We start from the raw sequence: 21,167 nt of genomic DNA on the forward strand, positions 1-21,167 counted from the left end.
TCTGACTAGAATTATGAGTATGACAACGTCAGGCTAATGATTGACATCACCGTGATTTAATTCATCCTGGGTTTGTTTCTTTATAACCCGGCCAACACACATATATCTACCTCACTCTAACCCAACACACACCTCACCTTAACCCAGCCAACCTACCAGCTGTGTGTGATGTTATGTTGAATCAAGAGACAGATGATCTGATGGCCAAATTCCGTTAAAGTATTAAGAAAGACACTAACGTTGTGCTGGTTTTGTATCGCCCCGCCCACAGGAACCACACGGCCGTCAACTCTAAGGTCATCGCCGTGACGGTGCGCCCGGAGCCCAAAGCCTCTGAGTCACACCTGGAGATCGAGCTGGCACACCTGGCCAACGTGAGCACTTTATACAGCTGCTACACTCCTCTACCTGTTACTGCTACACTCCTCTACCTGTTACTGCTACACTCCTCTACCTGTTACTGCTACACTCCTCTACCTGTTACTGCTACACTACACCACCTGTTACTGCTACACTACACCACCTGTTATTGTTACACTACACCACCCATTACTGTTACACTACACCACCTGTTACTGCTACACTCCTCCACCCGTTACTGCTACACTACTGCACTTGTTACTGCTACACTACACCACCCGTTATTGTGACACTACACCACCCGTTACTGTTACACTACACCACCTGTTACTGCTACACTCCTCTACATGTTACTGCTACACTCCTCTACCTGTTACTGCTACACTCCTCCACCCGTTACTGCTACACTACACCACCCGTTACTGCTACACCACTGCACTTGTTACTGCTACACTACACCACCTGTTATTGTTACACTACACCACCCGTTACTGTTACACTACACCACCTGTTACTCTTATACTACAACACCTGTTACTATTATACTACACTACATCACCTGTTACTGCTACACTACTCCACCTGTTACTGCTACACTACACCACCTGTTACACTACACCACCCGTTACTGTTATACTACACCACCCATTACTGTTACACGACACCACCTGTTACTCTTATACTACACTACATCACCTGCTACTCGTATACTACATCACCTGTTACTGCTACACTACACCACCCATCACTGTTTTACCACACTGCACCACACTGTATCTCTGCTTACACTATATCACCTATTACATTATATCACCTGCTAAACTACATCACCTGCTAAACTACATCACCTGCTAAACTACATCACCTGCTAAACTACATCATACAGCAGGATAAATAGCATCTTGCAGTGGTTCTTCCATAGAAGCCATACACAGTGTGTATGGTTAGTGCTGTGGTAGAAGCTGGTGAACACTGGAGTAATGATCAGGTTATCCATTCTTACCATTGAACTTTGTCTCACACGAGACAACAGCACAAACACAAGCTACACAGAACACCTTTCCGAGTTCCTCTCGGCAGACATAATCTATACCAGCTAAACGTTTCACACGTGTTTCATTATTGGTCCTAACTGTGAACATGCAGGAAGCGCTCCCCCTTAGGATTCAAGCTGTCCGACTCTGTCGAGGCAGCCTTATCTCCCTCTCAGGGAACAGCTCTGTGGAGTCAATCCTCCACAATGAAAGCGCCGCACGTTTAGAGGCACATTAGTCAACAAAACAATGGAGGGTAATTGGTTCGATAATTAATCTGCAGGCGTTGCCTGTAGCTCAGCTGCCTGTTGTGTCAGCAGGCGACTGCAGCCACCAGGTCAGCCTGTTAGAAGGAAGGACGGGGGGGGTGGGGGGTTTATGACCGGGGGCTTTTGGTTAATCGCAGAGATGAGGGAGACGGTGGTTCGAAGGCCCTGTGCGTGCATGCGCGCGTGCTTCTGCAGTGATGCAGGGTGTGTCGTGGGCGCAGGCTGTTGGTCATTGTACCTCTGGGACTCACCTGAGAGCAGAGACTGTTAGAGGGTGGATGCGAGAGGGATCTGTTGTCGATGCTTTCGCCATGTTGGTGGTGACCTTCCTCTTCTGTCTTCCAGGGGAGCATGAGTCCCTTCTGCGCACTGTGGGACTCCAACGCTGTGTAAGTTGAGCCCTACCTTTTATTATCTCTGTCTGTGTCTCTGTCTGTCTGTCTTTCTGTCTGTCCTTCTTTCTGTCTGTCTGTCTGTCTGTCTGTCTGTCTTTCTGTCTGTCCTTCTTTCTGTCTGTCTGTCTGTCTGTCTGTCTGTCTGTCTGTCTGTCTGTCTGTCTGTCTGTCTCCTCTGTCTGTCTGTCTCCTCTGTCTGTCTGTCTGTCTGTCTGTCTGCATGTCTCGCTGTCTCAGAGTCCGTGTCTGTCACAATGAACTCTCTGCGATATGCAAACATACCGGTGAGACTATGCACCTCAACATGTCCTGCGTTTTCGAGCTTCAAAGTTGTTCCCATTGTTTGGGGCTGACAGTGTGTCACCGGGCAGTGCTCTCTTCCAAAGAGAGTCCCAAGGCCTGCCAGGCTTGGATGCAACCTGTCCTCAGCGATGGTATTTGAGGGTAATTACTTTGGCTGAAGTGAAAAATGAAAGGAACCTGTGAAGATTAAAATCAGAGCAGGGGAATAAATCCACTAAATAAGAGGGAATTACCAGGTGAAGTCTGACTTTTACTTTATGATGTGTAATAAAATAAGGAGACAGAGAGGCATTAAAGGAACATTCCACTTATTATTTCCTTTGTGGAGGACCTCTATTGGATTGAAATGACTGTCGTGCATATCCTTTCATTTTGTCGGCAGAGCTAAGTGAAGCTCTCAGGGAATTCAATTACCTGCACACCCTTTGCGCCGACTCTGTTGTAAAACTCATTTGTTTCAGAGCAAATGGGTGTTGGCAAATCACACGGGGCAGATTTGTACACCTTTTACGGAACATTGTTATCTTGCACAGGCTCATTTCATTGCCGTTCCCGTGTGAGCTGTTTTGCATGACAATGCTCCACCATATGTACTGTGAAGACATCAATTTGGTTTGTTTCTGGCTAAGCAAAGTTTCAAACCCCATCCGCTCACCCGCTTCAAAGAATGACTGGAATGACTAGATGGTCCAAACATGTGGTCTTAGATGGCTTCCTGCCCACGTCCTGCCCACGTCCTGTCCACGTCCTGTCCACGTCCTGCCCACTTCCTGCCCACTTCCTGCCCACATCCTGCCCACATCCTGCCCACATCCTGCCCACGTCCTGCCCACATCCTGCCCACTTCCTGCCCATGTCTTGCTCACATCCTGCCCACGTCCTGCCCACATCCTGCCCACATCCTGCCCACGTCCTGCCCACATCCTGCCCACGTCCTGCCCACTTCCTGCCCACATCCTGTCCACGTCCTGCCCACATCCTGCCCACTTCCTGCCCATGTCTTGCTCACATCCTGCCCACTTCCTGCCCACGTCCTGCCCACATCCTGCCCACTTCCTGCCCACATCCTGCCCACGTCCTGCCCACGTCCTGCCCACGTCCTGCCCACTTCCTGTCCACGTCCTGCCCACTTCCTGCCCACATCCTGCCCACGTCCTGCCCACGTCCTGTCCACGTCCTGCCCACTTCCTGCCCATGTCTTGCTCACATCCTGCTCACATCCTGCCCACTACCTGCCCACGTCCTGCCCACGTCCTGTCCACATCCTGCCCACTACCTGCCCACATCCTGCCCACGTCCTGCCCACTTCCTGCCTAGTCCTGCCCACTCCCTGCCTACGTCCTGCCCACGTCCTACCCACAGCCTCCCCACGGCCTGCTCGGGTGTGGAAAGGGAGCGAGAGCGTGGCAGAGACACTCATGTCAGCTCCTGTGTTGGAGCCAGGCTGATGGGAATACCCACAAAGCCCTGGCTCAGAGGGAAAGCAGCGCTCGATCGATGTGACGTTGTTGGATATTGACTAGGAACAGGGGCAAGCCCCCCTTCGACCGGGGGATGTCGGGTTCCTGAAGGGGGAGGGTGGGAGGAGCAGGAGAAAGTCCCTTCCAGGCCAATGAACTTGTCCTCCCCTCGCCTTCCTTCGACTGTCGTCCCCTCCGTCCTCTTGTCGTTTCTCTTGTCCTCTGCTGTCTCCTGTGCCGTTCTTTCACCCTCCTCTTCTTCTCTTTTCTCCTCTTCTCTGGCAATGCTCCTTCTTGAGAAAGGGAGTCCCGCAGTGAGGTCTAAAGAGGGGGAGAGGGAGGGAGGGAGGAGGAGGCAGGCCGGTGGAAGGAAGAGGGCAGGGAGAGAGGCAGGCTGGTGAAGAGAGGGGGGGAGGGAGGGAGTGTGGACCAGGGAGGGAGGGAGGGAGGGAGTGTGAGAACTCATCACTCTGGATGTGTCTGAACACCTGATAATGAGGTCAAGTCGGGCACTACCACAGCTGCAGCAGGTGTTAGCACAACGGTTCATCCTCATGAACCTGCCCAGCCACAGTTACTCATGGAACCTGTGGTAGACAATAACATAAGCTGTAAGGTATCCTAACGGTGAAATCGTATCATATTTCATTCATAGGAGGTCAATAGAAGGGACTATGTGTTCTCAAACTTACAATGTTAGAATGTAGTGCAGCATGGCCAGAGTTTGATTACTGATGTTTTATAGACCATCACTTTATATAAACCACCATGTTCTATAGACCATCATGTTATATAGACCACCATGTTATATACACCATCACATTATATAGACCACCATGTTATATAGACCATCACATTATATAGACCACCATGTTATACACACCATCACATTATATAGACCACCATGTTATATACACCGTCACATTATATAACCACCACGTTATATAGACCATCACATTATATAGACCATCATGTTATATACACCATCACATTATATAGACCACCATGTTATAAACACCATCACGTTAGATAGGTCCCATGTTAGATAGACCCTCATGTTAGATAGACCCCCATGTTAGATAGGTCCCATGTTAGATAAACCTTCATGTTAGATAGGTCCCATGTTAGATAGACCCCCATGTTAGATAGACTCCCATGTTAGACAGACCATCACATTGTATGGGCCCCCATGTTAGATATTCCCAGAGAGCTCCTCCAGGTGTTGTGAGACATGCCTGTTGGAGTTGAGTGCTCCCAAACTGAATACAAGACACATCCTGAGGCCCAGCTGCAGGACAACCCTGCCAGCTGTCGATCCTTAGGCACCTCCCACACACCCCCACACACACACACACACACCCACACCCCAACCCTGGCCAGCCAGTCCTGGGAGCCGTCCCCCAGCAGGCACCAACATCTGTCCAGCCGTGGGTCACAGCCCTGGGCTAAACAGGAGACACAGCAGCAGCAGCAGCAGCAGCAGCACTGGAGGCCCGCACCATGTCGTCTGTGTGCTTGGGATTGCATGTTCGCTGATGCCATCCGTCTACGGGGAACGAGCCAGCGATCACATTGACGCAGGCCTCCACGTACAGCCCTGTCACTGTCCCAGCGGTGGTGACTGTACCCTCTTCATCATCTTCCTGTAAAGAGTCGAGTGCATGCTTCCCGGCCCTGTCTATTGAATATGCCGGCTATTTCATCTTAATAACCTGCCCCCCCCCCCCCCCACCACCCTCCCCACAATAATGTGAATGTCCCTGTGGCTCTGCAGTAATACAGGAGCCAGAGGGGGGGGCTCCCAGCGCTCACTGGCAGATAAGGAAATGAAGGAAGCCTGGTCACTGAATTCAATATCCACTGAATGAGAGGCACGCGACTCCCTCCCCTCTGAGGATACTCAGACCTCGCTCACAGGACCTTGGAGAGGGAGGGAGGGAGGGAGGGAGGCAGGCAGGCAGGCAGGCAGGGAGGGAGGGAGGGAGGGAGGGAGGGAGGGAGGGAGGGAGGGAGGGAGGGAGGGAGGGAGGGAGGGAGGGAGGGAGGGAGGGAGGGAGGGAGGGAGGGAGGGAGGGAGGGCTGGGTAAACATGGATACCTGCTGCAAGAGAGTGAGAGAGACAAAGGGACTGAAGCAGGGTTAAATGGAGTGAAGGGAGGTATGTCTGGATTGGGAAGGGGGAGGGAGAGAAGGAGGAAGAGAGGGATGGATGAAGAGAGGGTTTTTTTTTCAGCATGTGGAGCAAGCACAGGGGTCAGCTAGAGGTTTTCTATGAATATTGTACTCTTCTTATTGGCAATAATAGAGCTCATCATAATTCTGTTTCTCTGCAACAGGCACAGCAGTCCAAACACAATATTCATGTATTCATAATAGCGCTTCATTAATCTCTATGGCAACAGGCTTCTCTAAACAAATCAGAAATTCCAAGTTGTTCCCACTAATCTGGTATCACTGTTTGGTTTAATCAGTAATCTGTTTGATATCTGATGTATGTATCCACATGTCTTCATTAGTTTGTTAGTTAACATGTGTACTCTGTCAAATCAGCGGTCGTGTACACAAGCACACTGTTAGGAAACCTGTCTGTACCCATTCACCTCTACACCCCCACTCCTATACCCTTACACCCTCACCCCTACACCCTCACCCCTACACCCTCACCCCTAAACCCCCACTCCTATACCCCCACTCTTAGACTCTCACCCCTACACCCCCACTCCTATACCCCCACACTTACACCCTCACCCCTGCACCCCAACAAATACACCCCTACACCCTTGCATGTTTAAACCCCTACATCTCTACACACCCACCCTTCACCATCAACCCTACACCCCACCACCCATACACTCCTACACCCTTACACCCCTACACCCCTACACCCTTACAACCCCATCCCTACTCCTCCACCCATACACCCCTCTACCCTCACCCCTACACCCACAATCCCAACAGCTTGTTAGGAGATCCTCCTTTAGTTCCACTTTGGTTCTGTCAGATAATACAGGGAGTGATGATAAACAGAAAACCATGGCAACCCAGACTGACTTCCTGTATTTGGAGATAAGCGAACAGGGGAAACAAACTGGGAAGGTTATCTTCAGGGTTAGGGTTAGGTCATCTTCAGGGGACGTCAGTGCAGAGAAGAGCTGAGACGGTGCACACGGATGCTGGGTTCACTCGATGACATCACAAACAACCCCACGCTCTCCTCTCCCTGTCGTCGAGCCGTGACTCAGACTCCTCCCTGTCGTCGAGCCGTGACTCAGACTCCTCCCTGTCGTCGAGCCGTGACTCAGACTCCTCCCTGTCGTCGAGCCGTGACTCAGACTCCTCCCTGTCGTCGAGCCGTGACTCAGACTCCTCCCTGTCGTCGAGCCGTGACTCAGACTCCTCCCTGTCGTCGAGCCGTGACTCAGACTCCTCCCTGTCGTCGAGCCGTGACTCAAACTCTGTGGTATCTTTTCAGGAGGCAGGTTATCTTGGACTAGTTCATTCTTTCTGAAGTGAACACTTCTCACGTTGCATCTCTCAAGACCTTGAGCAGAAGCTGTGTTTGATGGAGAGTTCCTTTCGAGAACCAGACTCTTGGTATACAAGCTTTGTCCACATGTTGCCTGAAAACCTGTTGTGTAATAGCTCACATGATGTCTCCAAACCTTATCCTACCAGCAGCATCTGCTAGGTTATGTCTAAACATGCTTTTATACGGTGGCATCCATGTGCCTACATGGTTTATGACTCACAGAAGCTTGGTTTGGTCTTGTTAATAAACCAGGGATGTACGTGCTTTAGAGCAACTTGCAGACCAGTCTTGTTCAGCCAAAGTAAGAGAGAGATATTATCACTGGGGTGTCACTGACCCACCATAGCTGTAGATGAACTTCATGGCGATGATCCGACGATTCTGTTTCCTCGAACCCTCGCTCTCTGATTGGCCTCCAGGGCCGTGGGCAGCTCGTCGAAGCATCAGGGTCTTTAACAACTCTTGTTTATCTACCTCTTGTTTCTCCTTGAGGTATCAGCTCCCCCCTCCTCATCTCCTCGCCAATTCTGCTGTCCTTCTCCCTCCACCTCCTTCCTCTCCTCTGCTCCCCCTCCTTCCTCTCCTCTCCTCCCCCTCCTTCCTCTGCTCTCCTCCCTCCATCTCCATCCTCTCCTCCCTTTATCTTCCTCCTCTTCTGTCTCCCTCCTGTCCTCTCTCTGTCTCCCTCCTCTCCTCCTTCCATCTCCCTCCTCTCCTCCCTTTATCTTCCTCCTATTTTGTCTCTCTCCTGTCCTCTCTCTGTCTCCCTCCATCTTCCTCTTCTCCTCCCTCTGTCTCCTCTCCTCTCTCTGTCTCCCTCCTCTCCTCCCTCCATCTCCCTCCTCTCCTCCCTTTATCTTCCTTCTATTTTGTCTCCCTCCATCTTCCTCTTCTCCTCCCTCTGTCTCCTCTCCTCTCTCTGTCTCCCTCCTCTCTTCTCTCTGTCTCCTCTCCTCTCTCTGTCTCCTCTCCTCTCTCTGTCTGTCTCTTCTCCTCCCTCTGTCTCCTCTCCTCTCTCTGTCTCCCTCCTCTCCTCTCTCTGTCTCCTCTCCTCTCCTCTCTCTGTCTCCTCTCCTCTCCTCTCTCTGTCTCCTCTCCTCTCTCTGTCTCCCTCCTCTCCTCTCTCTGTCTCCCTCCTCTCTTCTCTCTGTCTCCTCTCCTCCCTCTGTCTCCTCTCCTCTCTCTGTCTCCTCTCCTCTCTCTGTCTCCTCTCCTCTCTCCCTCCTCCGGTCTGCTGATGCTGGGTTCAACAGAAACTAACACAGTCATAACATGTTGAGATGCCATCTTTCACTCTAGAGAGTGGGTCTTGTGAAGGTGAAGTACTGTGATCTCAGGCTGACAGCTGATCTGGTTAGGGGCAGACACAGGGTAAGAGGTGCCTTATGACTCTGTCCATCTTACACAAATTGCTGGAGGTAATATCCACTATATCTACAAAGTACTGGAGCTGCGTAATGAGGGATCTTAAAAGTCTTCTCTCATCTTACCCCAGCCAAGGTTAGCATCTGTCAAATGAAAGAAATTGTGGTGTGGAGATCTATAACCAGAGACTATTCTGCTACAGTAGAACAAGCTGGCTTTACAATCTCAGTAGTAAATGGATTTCAAAAGCAAATCAATCTTTGGGGCAGACTTCTTTTGGTTATGGAGAAGGACAGATCTTAGGGTGGGGGGGGATCTTAAGGAGACTGTGGCTGTTCTGCCTAAAAGGAGTCAGAGGAAACCCAGCCGTGAGAGCTGAGAGGAGAGGGTAGCAGAGAGGGACGACACACACACACAAACACACACACACACACAAACACACAACCCCGTCTCTTAAACTGGACCACTCCAATTCATTAGTCAGAATTAGAAGTGTTCGATGCAGGAATATCTTTGCCTGTGTGTGTGGGCTAATATGTGATAATGTTCAGCAATGGTTCTAAATGTCACACAATAGCAATCCAATTAGATCTAATTACACTCTAGCGAAGTGAAATCAAAAGAATATGCTCATTTTGATCAAATAATTGGCTTTTGTTCTTTAGATATACATGGAAATCATGATTTTTATATTGTTTAATATGATCTCATCATCCACCTTTCTCAATATAAAAACAAACCTCAAATAGAATCTAGAAGAATAAGAATGTGCAATGCAGTCATAAAAGTGAACAGTACAGTGAATAGTGAATAGTACAGTAGATGAGACATTCAATATCACAATACATCATATAGAAGAATTAGATATGACAGTGGATATGAGAGTAGATATTATTGTTGCTATTTCAGTGAATGGTACAGTAAAGATGGCTACTGCTTGCTCTAACACGTCAGTGCGCGTAGCTTTGAGAAGGCTAGCTAGATTGCAGGTTAGCTGGTTCAGTCAGACCGTGCTGGTGTAGAGGGCTGACTTAGGTTAAGGAACACGTGGTCATCTCTCTGACAGGAACCTAGTATTGACATTCACATGGTCTGGCTGTGTTGATGACTACTACATTGACCATATAGATTAGATCTTATATATGATATTATTAGCATAGATTGGCAATTGGTGTGCGGTTGATCAGGTGACAGATAGGAATGATTTTGCACTGTTGTGTTGGCTCCAACATATAAAGTCACATGTGCTTTATTCAGCTACAACCTGTCTACTATAGAAACAACCTGTCTATTATAGAAACACAGCAGCAACAGTTGAACACGTTCATGTAAAATAAGTCATTTGATTGGGGATTTTTGTAGGATCCACAGCAGATATTCTTTATTGACCAAGATATATTTCTTTTTTCCAGCAGAGATACAGTGAGATGGTATTTTCTATTGCTCAGTTTGGCATCAACATGAGGGGGATGAGGCTGATGCCTGTGTCAGATAGAGCAGGCGCGCGCCATCGTTTCCTTTCACCTGCCAGAACGAGGGAAAAATGGGCATCTACCATCCGACCGTTTCCGTGGGGTGAAGTCATGTCTTGCAATGCTTTTTGGAAAATTGTTTACAAAGGACAATGTCGATTCCGGCAAGACAGTAATTTAGAAATAGTGAGAAAATACGGTACATGCAGTGGATGATCTAAGCAAATGTTAATCAAAAAGATCCGAAGCGGATTATTTTTGTAATGTGTGAACAAACCTCCCCTCCGCTCGTGCACCATGCAGAGAGGAGTATTAATCTGATGCCGTCCACCGTTTCCAGGGTGAAAATTCCCCATAGGAAGGATCCAAAGTCGCTAATGAGAACAGCTAAGGAGAAAAATATCAACCGGAAAAAAGAAAGTACGGAAAACAAGCTGTGAAGGAAAGGGAGTGAAAAAGGCAAAAACGGTAAAGACGGTCGGAGAAAAATACCTCTATCGGATTTCAATTCGCAATAATAAATATAGGTATAGATAATATCTTTTTATGACTATCATAAGAACATTTACTATGTTAGGCTTGTGAGAGCAGTTGCTGTTTTAGCGGTGAATATAGGAATTTAATCAATCAGCACCAGTCTGGCATGGACAGCTCCGTGAGTCCTTCCCCCTCCTCTCTCTCTCTCTCTCTCTCTCTCTCCTTTTTTCTCTCTGGTCGAGCTGAATGCTTATCTTAGCTTTCCAATACCGTGTCGATCTGTCTATACGCAGTTAAATCGCGAGCTTTCCGGTAAATATATTAAAAGAAACATAAATGCGAATACAAATCCGACCGACATTGTCCTCGTCATGTTGTTAAGTAGAGATTTCGATGGAATTGATGCTATGTACCTTCTCCTTGCAGGAACGATTCTTGGGGAACCTGGTCTGCCAAAGGATGTAAAACTGTGCTTACAGATGCCTCCCATACGAAATGCTTGTGTGATCGTGTATCTACCTTCGCCATTTTGGCCCAGCAACCAAGAGAAATAGTAAGTACGATTTACTTTTTGTAACTAACGCCATGTCTACAACGGCAGGTGTGAGCGCGTGTGTGTGTGTGCCTGTCATGCAAATTCTTTAATTGGGATTTTAATTGATTTGTTCGCAGCATCATGCTCAAGAAGTGTCTGAATATTTCTATTGCTCGATATGGTGAATTAGATGATGGTGTGAGAAAGAGATTGATCGTGTGCGTGTGTATGCTGTGTCTGTGTGTGTGTGTGTGTGTGTGTGTGTTGGGGGGGTGTGGTGGTGGTGGTGTTGTTGCATGGGCCTGTGCGTGTGTTGTCCGGTTTCAGTTTTAGGTTGTTTAATGTGTCTTCTGGTCATCAATCGATGGCAATTCAGTTAAGAAGAGTTATGACGTAAGAATGTGTATTTTACTCTGTTTATATGCCCACAGTGCCTAGAACAAGGCCAGGTAGTTAAAGTAGCTAACCAACAATGGCCCACCAATGTGACATTTTTAAATAATTTTATCAAGAATTTCTGTTCATTTTAATTTCACATGTAACTTCATGCATCTATTGTAGCATGGATTATTTCATTTAACATAATCTAGCAAATACAGAGGTCAGCTCCTCTCAGACCTAATGGACTCATTACACAGTTACAACTGTACTGTGGAGTCAGGGAACGGTCTCCCTGGTCTACCTGGGTTAGTGTAGGGCTAGTCTCTCTGGTCTACCTGGGTTAGTGTAGGGCTAGTCTCTCTGGTCTACCTGGGTTAGTGTAGGGCTAGTCTCTCTGGTGTACCTGGGTTAGTGTAGGGCTAGTCTCTCTGGTCTACGTGGGTTAGTGTAGGGCTAGTCTCTCTGGTCTACGTGGGTTAGTGTAGGTCTAGTCTCTCTGGTCTACCTGGGTTAGTGTAGGGCTAGTCTCTGTGGTCTACCTGGGTTAGTGTAGAACCAGAGCTTAGCAGAGACAGCAGATGCCTAGATGTGGTTCATACTAAATGTGTTTGTTCTAGATGTGGTTCATACTGCATGTAGTTCATACTACATTTACATTTAGTCATTTAGCAGACGCTCTTATCCAGAGCGACTTACCGTAAGTACAGGGACATTCTCCCCGAGGCAAGTAGGGTGAAGTGACTTGCCCAAGGACACAACGTTCTTTGGCATGGCCGAGAATCGAACCAACAACCTTTTGATTAATAGCCCAATTCCTAACCGCTCAGCCATCTGACCCCTTAGATGTGTTCATACTAGATGTGTTTGTACTAGATGTGGTTCATGCTAGATGTGTTTGTACTAGATGTGGTTCATGCTAGATGTGTCCATAGTAGATGCAGCTGACACGACAGCTCTGATGACCTCCTAGTCTAACCGTTTGGATTCTAGTAGCAGTTGACCACGACTTGATTGAATCGCACAAATGAGAGGACAAGGGGAGAATGGGTCCATACCCACGAGCTGCTGGGCTGGGGAGCTTCAGCGGGACATGGAGGGGCTGGAGACACAGGAAGGAGCGTGGGTGGAGGGGGCTCGACAGTGATCGAGATAGTGATTGTGATAGTGATAGTGATTGTGATAGTGGTTGTGATCGTGATCGTGATTGTGATCGTGATTGTGATTGTGATCGTGATACTGATCGTGATACTGATCGTGATTGTGATTGTGATCATGATCCAAGCATCTGCTATGTTGCTGCATCCATCACCTGTGTTGTCAGGATTGTGTTGCACAGTCTACTGAAAAGCGAGGGACCCCCCCCCCCCCATACACACACACACACACACACACACACCTCAAACCAATCAGTACAGGTATTGATCTAAACATTTCAAAATGGCCACCGTTGTTTGGGTTGTGGTTGTGGTCAGATATTGCAGGGCACCAATCAGATCTTAGTCAGTGTAATGTAATTGCAGATACAGTTGTGTGCCACGACAGATCTAGTTGCCAATGTTTGCTGTGGTACGATGCGGTGTGTTGAGGTGTGGTGCGATGCGTGGTGTGTTGAGGTGTGGTGCGGTGCGTGGTATGGTGCGATGCGATGTGTTGAGGTGTGGTGTGGGGCGTGGTGTGCTGTGTTGAGGTGTGGTGCGGTGCGTGGTGTGTTGCGTGGTGTGGTGTGTTGAGGTGTGGTGCGATGCGTGGTGTGTTGAGGTGCGGTGCGGTGCGTGGTGTGGCGTGTTGAGGTGCATAGTGAGCTGTGGTAACCCTGCTGTCTTACCGCCCACAGGCTATGGAGTATTCTGGGGTGCCGTCGGTGACGCTGATCGTGGGCTGTGGCCTGTCCTGTCTGGCTCTCATCACTCTGACTGTGGTCTACGCTGCGCTGTGGAGGTACGACCCCCTGCTGGGGACGCTGGCATCCCAGCAGGCTGGCACGCAAACACACCTTCACACACGCATGCACGCAAACACACCTGTAGGCCCGCCGACAGGGGGGGGACAGACGGTCTGCTGTCCCGGGCCCAGGGTGGGGGGGGGGGGGGGAACTGGAGCAGAGGAGAGGAAGAGCAAGGGAAAAGGGGAGATCTGGAAACAGGGGGGGGGGGGGGGGTATTTAAGATTCTTGTCCCGGGCCCAGGCAAGACTGTCTGTTGGACTGACTTTGCGCTCCCGGGGCGGTTCAGCAAAAAAAGGAGGCGTATTCCGGCGCAAACGTTCCCTGGTGCTATTTTGCAGTTTTAGAAAAACAATTCCGCCACTGACCAGGAAAAACGTGGTCTAAAGTCAATGGCGTATTATTCAGATGCTATATTAGGGCGCAAGCTTGGTCCGTGCGCACTACTGGCGAGGCCAGGGTCTTCTTTCTGCGAAGCTACGTTACATTGTTTTGATTTATGGCGTGTTACATTTCTTCAATGATTATAAAAAAGCTTTTTATGAGAAATCTCTATGTATGTGAACTTGATTTGTGACAATTGTGTCAATTTCCTTCCACTCCCACGCCTGTTTAACTGAAGCTAATTTGAATGGGTTTCTTCTCCCATCTCCATCATCAGAATTTATTAGGTTTATTCGCCATGTAGCCTATGTTACACAAACACTGCATGTTACTGTAGCAGGAAGGTGCAAACAATAAACATATACTGGTCTTAAATTAAGTAAAAAAGTACAATAGTTAAACAAATTCTAAGATCTAAACAATTATATAACAATATAACAATTACAAAAATAAAAAATATATAAAAATAAGAATAAGAATTTGAATGAGCAGCATGAGCAGGAAATTTAGTGCAATGAGAAAACTGCTCTGCCTTTCTCATACAATGTCACTTCTCTATCTTTTACGGCCCTAATGACAACGTCGGTCTCCTCGGCTGTGAACCGCTCCTGGCATGCGCCTGGCAAATCCGCCGTTATACTAGCAATCCACCATGGAACAAGCGCTGCTCTTAAAGGGAATGTGAGATGACGCTCTGATTGGTTTATTGCACGTTACGCCCAAACCACACCCATTAGTAAGGTAGCTACTTCGGACAAACCCATTTTAGATTTGCGCCAGGCGCAAAGTCATTTACCCCGCCGGCAAAATAACAACCTCGCCGGAGTCCCGCCCACAAAGTTACTTGCGCTTTGCGTTTTGATACTTGCGTTTCAGATCGTCAAGATAGGGCCCTAAGAGTTGTGAAAGGGATCTGGCAGAACACTTTCTGATGTGGGTTATCTGTCTCATGGGGGGTGTAGCTATCGAGTTGAATTAAAAGTGAACAGTTGTATTGATTAACTGTCGGTGGATCAATGTTCTCTGTCTTCCAGATATATCCGATCTGAGCGATCGATCATCCTGATCAATTTCTGCCTGTCCATAGTTTGCTCCAATATCCTGATCCTGGTGGGACAAACGCAGACACAGAATGCGGTAAGTCTCTCAAAATATGTCCCCCCACAATGCACCTTGCATATTTATACCTTCTGCGGTTCTGTGTTGCTCTGTGAGCAAAATACACAGCCTACCTAAAATCACTTTGCAGTAATGAATAACTTTCCCTGAAACACATTTTCCCACTCCTGAACAAGTCCATTGTACACACCATCTGTGCATTGCATAGCCGTGTTCGTTTTCAGCAACACAAACGGTGTTATCACAAGCGCATTCAGTAATCACAAAGTGAGACAATGCTCATAAACCAACAGTATGACTGCATCTCAGAGCAGAGGATATGTTGCATGTGGACTTGTGTGAATATGGATGTTAGCTCTCACAACATCTATTTTTAGCACGTTTAGCACATTATCTTGGCACACAGGAACATGGCAGAGTCCTAAGGGAAGGGGGGTGAATGTTTTGACAGCCGTGAAAAGCAGAGTTGTTTTTGTTGGGTTGGGGCACGCAGTGTAAACACAGGCTCCTCTCTACCCCAGCAGAACCTCCCGCTCGCCACGCCAGGGCACACATCTATGGTACACATCCAGGGTACACATCCAGGGCACACATCCAGGGTACACATCCAGGGCACACAGCCAGGGTACACATCCAGGGCACACATCCAGGGTACACATCCAGGGTACACATCCAGGGTACACATCCAGGATCCACATCCATGGTACACATCGAGGGTACACATCCAGGGCACACATCCAGGGCACACATCTATGGTACACATCCAGGATACACATCCAGGGTACACATCCAGGGTACACATCCAGGATACACATCCAGGGCACACAGCCAGGGCACACAGCCAGGGTACACATCCATGGTACACATCCAGGATACACATCCAGGATACACATCCAGGGTACACATCCAGGATACACATCCAGGGCACACAGCCAGGGCACACAGCCAGGGCACACATCTATGGTACACATCCAGGGCACACATTCAGGATACACATCCAGGATCCACATCCATGGTACACATCCAGGATCCACATCCAGGGTACACATCCAGGGCACACATCCAGGGTACACATCCAGGGTACACATCCAGGGCACACAGCCAGGGCACACATCCAGGGTACACATCCAGGGCACACAGCCAGGGTACACATCCAGGGTACACATCCAGGGTACACATCCAGGGTACACATCCAGGGTACACATTCAGGGCACACATCTATGGTACACATCCAGGGTACACATTCAGGGTTCACGGCCAGCGTACCTGCAGATCAGACCCCTGTGTGTCTCACCACATGCACCCAGGGCTCAAGGCAAAAGGACTCCACCTTACCATGTGCCCCTCAATTCCTTTGGGGCAAGCCACCTCCAGGATCTGGGCATGACGCCTGGGTACAATCCTTTAGCTGTCATTCAGACGGGTTTGGTTCTAATCTTGCTGCTGCTGCTGCTGCACCAGCAAAAAAGAAAGAAAATAAATCTTGTCTTAGAAGGTGCGGATTGAGATGCATGTGGGAGAATCAGGTTTGCAGCAAATGGGACCATTATTTGAAGACAGTACTAGAGTCCTTGTGTTGAGATCCCCCCACACACCCGCCTTCCCCCCATTGGCACGGTGTATTCCAGTGATGTTGAACCTCCATTTCAAAGAAAAAGGGTCCATAAAGAAGATGAAAGAACACGCAGGAAAGAGGGACGTGGTCAGACCAGGCTCGGGTGAAATACAGATGTTGGCTTCACAGCTGGAGATCGAAGGGAGCAACACAGCGGTCATTAACAAGCCATCCCAGTCCATCTGAGGCCTGCAGTAGCTAGAGACGAGGAGGAGGAGGAGGGGGAGGAGGAGGAAGAGGGGAGAGGAGAAGAGAGGATGAGGGAGAGGATGAGGATGAGGAGACGATGAGGAGGGGAGGATGAGGAGTAGTGTTGTAGTACTGTAGTATAAACCGGATTTAGGATTTTATGAGAGGAGAGGAGGAGAGGAGAGGGGGAGGAGAGGAGAGGAGAGGAGGAGGAGAGGAGAGGAGGAAAGGAGAGGAGAGGAGGAGGAGAGGAGAGGAGAGGAGAGGAGAGGAGAGGAGGAGGATAAGAGGACAGGAGGAGGAGTGTGGGTAATTAGAGGAGTGGAGGATGAGCGTAAGATGAAGAGAGGGAGGCAGTGAAGGAGAAGGGCAGACATTCTGTCTCCGGCAGACATGATGCAGATGTATGTCAGCAGCTAATGAACTTATGCTCATTCCCTTGGTGGAGGGGCCCATTTGCAGTGATGAAAGCAGTGCTTTTAGTTGGAAACACTGCATCACTGGGAGAACTTGTGGAGGCAATGGATGAATGTTGATACAGGGTTTTTTTTCCGTATACAGTTTCAGGGTCTTTTCATTCAATCCAAGTGGATGGTTTGGCAGCTCGTAGATGATTATTTAACAGTGGATCTGAAGTTCACAGATGCTGCTCTCAGAGGTTTGGCTGCCTTACAGAAGGACACATTGCCCTGTCCCACACTTGTTTCAATTATAGCTAAACCTCAGCTCTGCTGGTCGGCTCTGCCTCCATTTTAGTAAACGAACGAGGCACTGCGGAGAGATGAGGCACTGAGGAGGGATGAGGCACTGAGGAGAGATGAGGCACTGAGGAGGGATGAGGCACTGAGGAGGGATGAGGCACTGAGGAGGGATGAGGCACTGTGGAGAGATGAGGCACTGAGGAGGGATGAGGCACTGAGGAGGGATGAGGCACTGTGGAGAGATGAGGCACTGAGGAGGGATGAGGCACTGAGGAGGGATGAGGCACTGAGGAGGGATGAGGCACTGAGGAGGGATGAGGCACTGAGGAGGGATGAGGCACTGAGGAGGGATGAGGCACTGTGGAGAGATGAGGCACTGAGGAGGGATGAGGCACTGAGGAGGGATGAGGCACTGTGGAGAGATGAGGCACTGAGGAGGGATGAACGCTGGTGAGCTCTTTGTGATTCCGATGTTCTGATTTGCACTGTAAAATGGTCTTTAAAAACCAGTCAGCCTAAATGTGTTCCAGCAGCTGATGGTTGGTTTTTGTTTGAGTGTTTGAATGTCGCTGCAGTCACTCCGCCTCATCTCCCACTCTTCGTTTCTCGATGGGGATGATGTCCACCTGATGATGTCATATCTCACAAGGTGTTTTTGTGGTACTGGACTGAGTGATATTGTAGTTCTAATTGTCGCACAGCAGCTGAGATGTTGCTGTTGTTGTGCTGTGCCTGGTGAAATACAAACCGTATCGTGACGCTCACTATCGAATTACAGGAAAAACTCTCCACAGCAGGATATTTATGCTGTACTTTCCACATGATACACATTTTAATATACATTTCACACACCTGACCTTCAGCTAAATCCTTCTCCATGTCACGGTTAAAGCTTGGAGTCGGGTTCTTGTTGTGTTTGTAAATGCTTGCTGTTGTCCCAGCTCGGTCATGGTTTCTGAGAGAGCGTTGCCGGGGGCTTTTGAAGGCCTGTCAGATTGAATCAGCGTCCTTGTGGAGCTCCTTCCACTCTGACGGTGTGCCCCACGACACACTCCCCCAGCTTAGCGTCATCTTCATCTCCACACTGCCTCCACCCCAGAAACCATGGGGTTTGCACAGATCTGTACCACCACAAACCACCCTCACTGAGGTCAATGCCTCTTTGAGTTTCGAGCGGACTTAAGGACTTGAAATTGAAGATTTGATCTGGGGATGAAACTTTGTGGCTGGAGAAACCGCAGCAGTGCTTGTCAGAGCCTCTTTTACAGTTTTCTCCAGTGTGGAGTCAGAGATATCCGCTCTTTCATAAAGGCCACCGGTGTAATGTACAGTCCGTTGGCTATACATCAGTTAGATTTGACTGCCTTTCATGCTTCTCACTTCCTGTCAGGGTAGATTCTGGAGGGAAGCACAGTAGCTATGCTGGTGGAGAGCTAGCTCTGCTATAGGCTGCATCCATCCTGTCTCCATGGTGCTGTAGCTAGGGCTGCCACGGCAACGCATTTATTATTAGATTTCTCTCTTTCCCACCCTCTTATTCTCTCTTCCCTCTCTCTCTCTTTCTCTCTTTCTTTCTCTCTCTCTCTCTCTCTCTCTCTCTCTCTCTCTCTCTCTCTCTCTCTCTCTCTCTCTCTCTCTCTCTCTCTCTCTCTCTCTCTCTCTCTCTCTCTCTCTCTCTCTCTCTCTCTCTCTCTCTCTCTCTCTCTCTCTCTCTCTCTCTCTCTCTCTCTCTCTCTGTCTCTCTCTTTCTCTCTCTCTCTCTCTCTCTCTCTCTCTCTCTCTCTGTCTCTCTCTTTCTCTCTCTCTCTTTCTCTATTCCTCTCCCTAACTTCTTCTCATGTTGCTATGTGAATGTGTGAGTGCTGTGCTGTGGTATTAGGCCGAATCCAAATACTCTCCCTTACCCCTTCCCCTTACCCCTTCCCCTTAATTTACCCCTAGCCCTTGGCCCTCGAAACTAAGGGGCAAGGGCTACATAGCCCTAAGAAATGGGACACCACTTGGTTACAGGTACGTCATCTAGCACGCATCGATATCTCCAAAGCAAGTAGTGTTATGCACTGATTTAAACGAAATTCGCTGCTAATGGAGTTTACTTTAAACTGTAGACATGCTAGTCAGAGAGAAGCGGGACTGTTGTGCAATTCAGCACTGTAATATTAGCGTACCAAACTAGCGATTTTTAGAAACGTTTCAATTAGGAAAATGGTTGCAAATATATATGTTCATGACTGCATATAACACAAAACAAGACTGTCATAATTTTTTAATCAATTAATTAAGCCGAAAATATTATATTTAGCGGACTCTCTGGATGATCTTGCCGCCATTGTTGCCGGTCGCGCAGTTTTCACATAGCCCTCGGTTTCAAGTAAGCTCCCGACCTCACTTGCTTTCAAGGGGTGTATACCCCTTAGTCTTAGCCCTTCCCCTAGCTCAAAAAGAGTATTGGGACACCACTAGCTCTCACGGGAACGCGCAAAACGAAGGGGAAGGGGTAAGGGGAAGGGGTAAGGGGGAGTATTGGGATTCGGCCTTAGTCTGGGCAGCGCTGTATGAGTGCTGTGCAGGCAGAGGGAGGACAGGATGGACTCAGAGGGTTTCGTGGCCGCGCAGCCCTCCACGGCGGCCATGTTGGCCTCCCTCCCCAACTCCCCTATCCTGCCCTCCACGGCGGCCATGTTGGCCTCCCTCCCCAACTCCCCTATCCTGCCCTCCACGGCGGCCATGTTGGCCTCCCTCCCCAACTCCCCTATCCTGCCCTCCACGGCGGCCATGTTGGCCTCCCTCCCCAACTCCCCTATCCTGCCCTCCACGGCGGCCATGTTGGCCTCCCTCCCCAACTCCCCTATCCTGCCGCCACGTGGCTGTGTAATTGGGCTCTTCTGTTTATAGATCCACGCTTGCTCATCGTCAAACAGAAATCATCCTCTTTGTTGTGGAGGTGTCCCCCTTGGGAGTAGGCAGTGCCTGTGCCCCTCCCTCCCTCCCTTTCTCTCCCTCTGTCTTTGTCATAGTTAATGGCAGCAGTTAGACACAAAACAAACAGAGTCCGGGTTGTAAACAGAGCCAGACTCGCAGCGCTGACAGTGACGGCCCCTAACCTTGTTATATTTACACCTCATTACGACCGACTGGGCCACAGAAACAACTGCCTACCGGATGAGGCACCCAGGCCTCAATGTCAGTTTGGCATAATCTGCCTCTAATCTGAGTTTACCCGGTGTCCTTCAACAACAAATTCCCCTCTCTAAATGGCCCACTTCCATTTAGTTAAAGCGGGCTCCACCATGCCGTCGCGTGTTGGCTAACGACGGTCTGTTAGCACGTTGCGCTAGCAGCTGCAGTCGTATCGCGATGCAAGTGCTCAGACCCAAGGGCTGGAGAGGGAAGCATTATCGTGTTGAAACAGGCTCTTCAGTAGCGCTCTCTGTCGTCGAATGAGTATGAAGCAGAGAGCGAGAAGAAGCCCCTAGCAGGCTAGGCAGACGCTACAAGTCACCCATGTCGTGAAGACGCTGACTGGCTAAGTGAGAGTCCTCCAAGAGTATTGGGTGAGTCCTTCAAGAGTATACAGGATGCACTTCTCATCGCTACACTAACAGGACAGTGGACCCTACAAGATCACTTTGCACGG

At 49.1% G+C, this 21,167-nt stretch overlaps 1 protein-coding gene across 2 annotated transcripts in view; it reads left to right on the forward strand.

Moving 5' to 3' along the window:
* Positions 1-21,167, forward strand: part of adgrb3 (adhesion G protein-coupled receptor B3) — a 142,962-nt gene that overhangs the window by 93,718 nt on the left and 28,077 nt on the right. For both annotated transcript variants that reach the window (XM_084709211.1, XM_084709213.1), the window contains exons 14-18: positions 272-374; positions 2,009-2,052; positions 11,091-11,217; positions 13,415-13,518; positions 14,941-15,043. In XM_084709211.1, coding sequence (XP_084565337.1) covers positions 272-374; positions 2,009-2,052; positions 11,091-11,217; positions 13,415-13,518; positions 14,941-15,043 — 481 coding nt within the window. The remainder of the gene's footprint in view (positions 1-271; positions 375-2,008; positions 2,053-11,090; positions 11,218-13,414; positions 13,519-14,940; positions 15,044-21,167) is intronic.

The sequence above is a fragment of the Hypomesus nipponensis genome, chromosome 11 (genome assembly GCF_054491055.1).
Source record: "Hypomesus nipponensis isolate SF chromosome 11, ASM5449105v1, whole genome shotgun sequence".
Lineage (NCBI taxonomy): Eukaryota > Metazoa > Chordata > Actinopteri > Osmeriformes > Osmeridae > Hypomesus > Hypomesus nipponensis.